We start from the raw sequence: 5,063 nt of genomic DNA on the forward strand, positions 1-5,063 counted from the left end.
GCCCCGCACCCCCCCCGGCGCCCAGCCCCGGCTGGCGGTCTCGGCCCTTGATCTCCGCCGGCCCCCGCCCCCTGCAGTGTCCCCTCCCCCGGCCCCCTCCCCGGCGGAAGCGCCGAGCCCAATTAACTGAGTCAAGGGCGGGAGGGAAGGGCCCTCCGCGCAGAGGCCGGCCCCCGCCCCTCCTGCGCGCCCCTTTTCCCGCCCTGGGTGGCATCTCCTCCGCCGGCATCCACAACGAGCCTCTGATTAATGAGGCTCGGCCGGCCCCCACCGCGCCCGCGCCCCGGCCTCCGCGGGAGGGGGAGGGGACGGCGGGAAACGCAGCCCGGGGAGAAAGGGGGGCGGGGCGGGGGCGCGCGGCCCGCCCCCCCGCGGCCTGCTCCCATTGGCTGCGAGGGCCGTCCGTCGGGGCGCGCGGCGCCAATGCGGGCGGCGGGGCGGGGCGGCCGCGCCGTGTGTGCCTGCGTAACGCCGAGTCACATGTTGTTTTGCTCTTCTTAGTTCAGTCACTCGGTGCGCGATGTGTTACTCACTGTGCGGCGGGGACCGCGACGAGCCCGGGTCGCCGTTGGCAGCAGCAGCAGCAGCAGCAGCCCCGGTGGCGGCGCGGACCCCGAGCGCCCGGGCGCGCCCCGGCACCCCGCAGCGCGGCGCAGCGGCGGGACCGGTGCGGCCGCGCGCGCCTTAGGCTCGGCTCCGCGGCTCGGGGACCCCGACTCTCGGCCCGGCCAGCGAGTCCCCAGGCGCCGCCCGAGAGCCCGGGAGACAGCGGCCGCGGGCAGCCGGGCCGGGGGGCGGCCACCGCCCGCGCCGGGCATCCTCCGGGGCCCGGAGCGCGGAGGGCGCTGCGCCACCGCGCGGTGCCGGCCCCGCCGGGCTCCCCCAACCTTCCCCGCCTCCTGGGCCCGAGGGACGCGGGCTCCGGCGGGCGAGCAGGGGAGGGGAGGGAGCCGCCCCCGCCCGCGCGCCCCTCCGCTCTCCCCCAGCTCCGCCACGCCGGGCCGGGCGGCGCGGCCTGAAACGCGGGCGATGGCGAGCCCGCCGCTGCATGGGCCCCCCGGGCCGGCGGGCGGCGACGGCCCCAACCTCAACAACAACAACAACAACAACCACAGCGTGCGCAAGTGCGGCTACCTGCGCAAGCAGAAGCACGGCCACAAGCGCTTCTTCGTGCTGCGCGGGCCCGGCGACGAGGCGACGGCGACCGCGGGCGGGGGGCCGGCGCCGCAGCCGCCGCGGCTCGAGTACTACGAGAGCGAGAAGAAGTGGCGGAGCAAGGCGGGCGCCCCGAAGCGGGTCATCGCGCTCGACTGCTGCCTGAACATCAACAAGCGCGCCGACGCCAAGCACAAGTACCTGATCGCGCTCTACACCAAGGACGAGTACTTCGCGGTGGCGGCCGAGAACGAGCAGGAGCAGGAGGGCTGGTACCGCGCGCTCACCGACCTGGTCAGCGAGGGCCGCGCCGGCGACGCGCCCCCCGCCGCCGCCACCGCCGCGTCCTGCAGCGCCTCCCTGCCCGGCGCCCTGGGCGGCTCGGCCGGCGCCGCCGCGGCCGATGACAGCTACGGGCTGGTGGCGCCCGCCACGGCCGCCTACCGCGAGGTGTGGCAGGTGAACCTGAAGCCCAAGGGCCTGGGCCAGAGCAAGAACCTGACGGGCGTGTACCGCCTGTGCCTGTCGGCGCGCACCATCGGCTTCGTGAAGCTCAACTGTGAGCAGCCGTCGGTGACGCTGCAGCTCATGAACATCCGCCGCTGCGGCCACTCGGACAGCTTCTTCTTCATTGAGGTGGGCCGGTCGGCCGTCACGGGCCCAGGTGAGCTGTGGATGCAGGCCGACGACTCGGTGGTGGCGCAGAACATCCACGAGACCATCCTGGAGGCCATGAAGGCGCTCAAGGAGCTCTTCGAGTTCCGGCCGCGCAGTAAGAGCCAGTCGTCGGGCTCGTCCTCCACACACCCCATCAGCGTCCCTGGCGCGCGCCGCCACCACCACCTGGTCAACCTGCCCCCCAGCCAGACGGGCCTGGTGCGCCGCTCGCGCACCGACAGCCTGGCCGCCACTCCGCCGGCCGCGAAGTGCAGCTCCTGTCGGGTGCGCACGGCCAGCGAGGGCGACGGCGGCGCGGCGGCGGGGGCGGCGGCGGCGGCGGCGGGCGGCAGGCCGGTGTCGGTGGCCGGGAGTCCCCTGAGCCCCGGGCCGGTGCGCGCGCCCCTGAGCCGCTCACACACCCTGAGCGGCGGCTGCGGCGCCCGCGCGAGCAAGGTGGCGCCGGCGCCGGCAGGGGGCGCCCTGCAACACAGCCGCTCCATGTCCATGCCGGTGGCGCACTCGCCCCCAGCCGCCACCAGCCCCAGCAGCCTGTCGTCCAGCAGCGGGCACGGCTCCGGCTCCTACCCGCCGCCTCCGGGCCCGCACCCGCACCTGCAGCACCCCCTGCACCAGCCCGCGAGCCAGCGGCCCTCCAGCGGCAGCGCCTCGGCCTCGGGCTCCCCCAGCGATCCTGGCTTCATGTCCCTGGATGAGTACGGCTCCAGCCCTGGGGACCTGAGAGCCTTCTGCGGCCACCGGAGCAACACGCCCGAGTCCATCGCTGAGACACCCCCGGCCAGGGACGGCAGCGGGGGCGAGCTGTACGGGTACATGACTATGGACAGGCCCCCGAGCCACTGTGGCCGCCCCTACCGCAGGGTCTCGGGGGATGGGGCCCAGGACTTGGACCGAGGGCTGAGGAAGAGGACTTACTCCCTGACCACACCTGCCCGGCAGCGGCCGGTGCCCCAGCCCTCCTCTGCGTCCCTGGACGAATACACGCTGATGCGGGCCACCTTCTCTGGCAGCTCCGGCCGCCTCTGCCCGTCTTGTCCCGTGTCGTCTCCCAAAGTGGCCTACCACCCCTACCCCGAGGACTACGGCGACATCGAGATCGGGTCCCATAGGAGCTCTAGCAGTAACCTGGGTGCCGACGATGGCTACATGCCCATGACCCCTGGCGTGGCTCTCCTGGGTGGTGGCCCCGGCAGCTGTAGGAGCGATGACTACATGCCCATGAGCCCCACTAGCGTGTCCGCGCCGAAGCAGATCCTGCAGCCCCGCGCCGCCGCCGCCGCCGCAGCCCTGCCCCCCACGGGAGCCGCAGTGCCGGCGCCCACCCCTACGGCCGGCAGGGCCTTTCCAGCCAACGGGGGCGGCTACAAGGCGAGCTCCCCAGCCGAGAGCTCCCCCGAGGACAGCGGGTACATGCGCATGTGGTGTGGCTCCAGGCTGTCCGTGGAGCATGCCGACGCCAGGCTGCTACCCAACGGGGACTACCTCAACATGTCCCCCAGCGACGCGGGCCCCTCGGGGACCCCTCCCGACTTCTTCTCGGCAGCCTTGCAGGGCAGCGGGGAGATGCTCAGGGGAGTCCCTGGCTATTGCTACAGCTCCCTGCCCCGCTCCTACAAGGCCCCCTACACGTGCAACGGGGACAACGACCAGTACGTGCTCATGAGCTCCCCCGTGGGGCGCATCCTGGAAGAAGAGAGGCTGGAACCGCCGGCCGGCCCGGGGACCGCGCCGTCCACAGGCGCCCTCGCGGCGGCGGGCGGCCACTCCCAGCCTCCTCCCCCAGTAGTGCCTTCGCCCGGCAGGCCGAGCAGCAGCCTTGGTGGCCGCCCCGACGGCTGCCTGAACCAGCGCTGCCGGTTAGTGCGGCCCACACGCCTGTCCCTGGAGGGGCTTCAGACCCTGCCCAGCACGCACGAGTACCCTCTGCCGCCCGAGCCCAAGAGCCCCGGCGAGTACATCAACATTGACTTCGGCGAGGCCGCCGCTCGCCTGTCTCCGCCCGCGCCTCCGCTGCTGGCTTCGGCGGCCTCCTCGTCCTCGCTGCTGTCGGCCAGCAGCCCGGCCTCGTCCCTAGGCTCGGGCACCCCGGGCACGAGCAGCGACAGCAGGCAGCGCTCCCCACTCTCCGACTACATGAACCTCGACTTCAGCTCGCCCAAGTCACCCAAGCCGGGCCCCCGGAGCGGGGACCCCGTGGGCTCCCTGGATGCCCTCCTGTCCCCCGAGGCCTCGTCCCCCTACCCGCCGCTGCCCCCGCGCCCTCCCGCCCCCACCTCCTCCCCGCAGCCGCAGCCGCCCCCGCCGCCCCCGCCGGGGGAGCTGTACCGCCTGCCCCAGGCGGCCACTTCCCAGGGCCCCAGCGCTGCCTGCTCTTCGTCCCCGGAGCCTGGGGACAGTGGGGACTACACCGAGATGGCCTTCGGCGTAGCTGCCACCCCGCCGCAACCCATCGCGGCCCCCCCGAAGCCGGAAGGTGCCCGCGTGACCAGCCCCACGTCCGGCTTGAAGAGGCTGAGTCTCATGGATCAGGTGTCGGGGGTGGAGGCCTTCCTGCAGGCGAGCCAGCCCCCAGACCCGCACCGGGGAGCCAAGGTCATCCGCGCAGACCCACAGGGGGGCCGCCGCCGCCACAGCTCCGAGACCTTCTCCTCGACCACCACTGTGACCCCCGTGTCCCCGTCCTTCGCCCATAACCCTAAGCGCCACAACTCGGCCTCTGTGGAAAACGTCTGTCTCAGGAAAAGCAGCGAAGGGGGCGGCAGCGGCGTCCTGGGTGGGGCAGACGAGCGCCCCACGTCCCCCCGCCAGTTGCAGCCGCCGCCCCCCCAGCAGGCGCGCCCACGGGCGCCGGGTCAGCCTGGGGGCTTGGTTGGCTGCCCCGGGGGCAGTGGCTCTCCGATGCGCAGGGAGGCCTCTGCCGGCTTCCAGAACGGCCTCAATTACATCGCCATCGACGTGAGGGACGAGCCTGGGCTGTCGCCCACCCCGCAGCAGCATCCACATCCACAGCCCGGAGACAAGAGCGCCTGGGGCCGCACCCGCAGCCTCGGGGGTCTCATCAGCGCCGTGGGGGGCAGCAGCGGCGGTGGGGTGTGTGGGGGGCCGGGCCCCGGCGCCCTCCCCTCCGCCAGCAGCTATGCCAGCATTGACTTCTTGTCCCATCACCTGAAGGAGGCCACCATTGTGAAAGGTGAGGCCCTTGGACCTTGCGGATGGGGGGGGGGCGGGAG

At 73.7% G+C, this 5,063-nt stretch overlaps 1 protein-coding gene across 1 annotated transcript; it reads left to right on the top strand.

Moving 5' to 3' along the window:
• Nucleotides 1–839: 839 nt before the first annotated feature.
• IRS2 (insulin receptor substrate 2) lies at nt 840–3,143 on the top strand. Its single transcript, XM_035003057.1, has 2 exons — nt 840–2,421; nt 2,679–3,143. The coding sequence occupies exons 1-2, from the start codon at nt 1,030–1,032 to the stop codon at nt 2,940–2,942; spliced, it is 1,656 nt and encodes a 551-aa protein (XP_034858948.1). The 5' UTR covers nt 840–1,029; the 3' UTR covers nt 2,943–3,143.
• Nucleotides 3,144–5,063: the final 1,920 nt, after the last annotated feature.

This window comes from Mirounga leonina, unplaced genomic scaffold (assembly GCF_011800145.1).
Source record: "Mirounga leonina isolate KUSES-001 unplaced genomic scaffold, KU_Mleo_1.0 Mir_127, whole genome shotgun sequence".
Lineage (NCBI taxonomy): Eukaryota > Metazoa > Chordata > Mammalia > Carnivora > Phocidae > Mirounga > Mirounga leonina.

Coding starts and splice junctions, on each gene's coding strand:
- IRS2 (XM_035003057.1), top strand. CDS start 1,030: ATGGCGAGCCCGCCGCTGCATGGGCCCCCCGGGCCGGCGGGCGGCGAC. Junction 2,422..2,678: donor CGCCGCCTCCGGGCCCGCAC/CCGCACCTGCAG, acceptor GAGCCACTGTGG/CCGCCCCTACCGCAGGGTCT.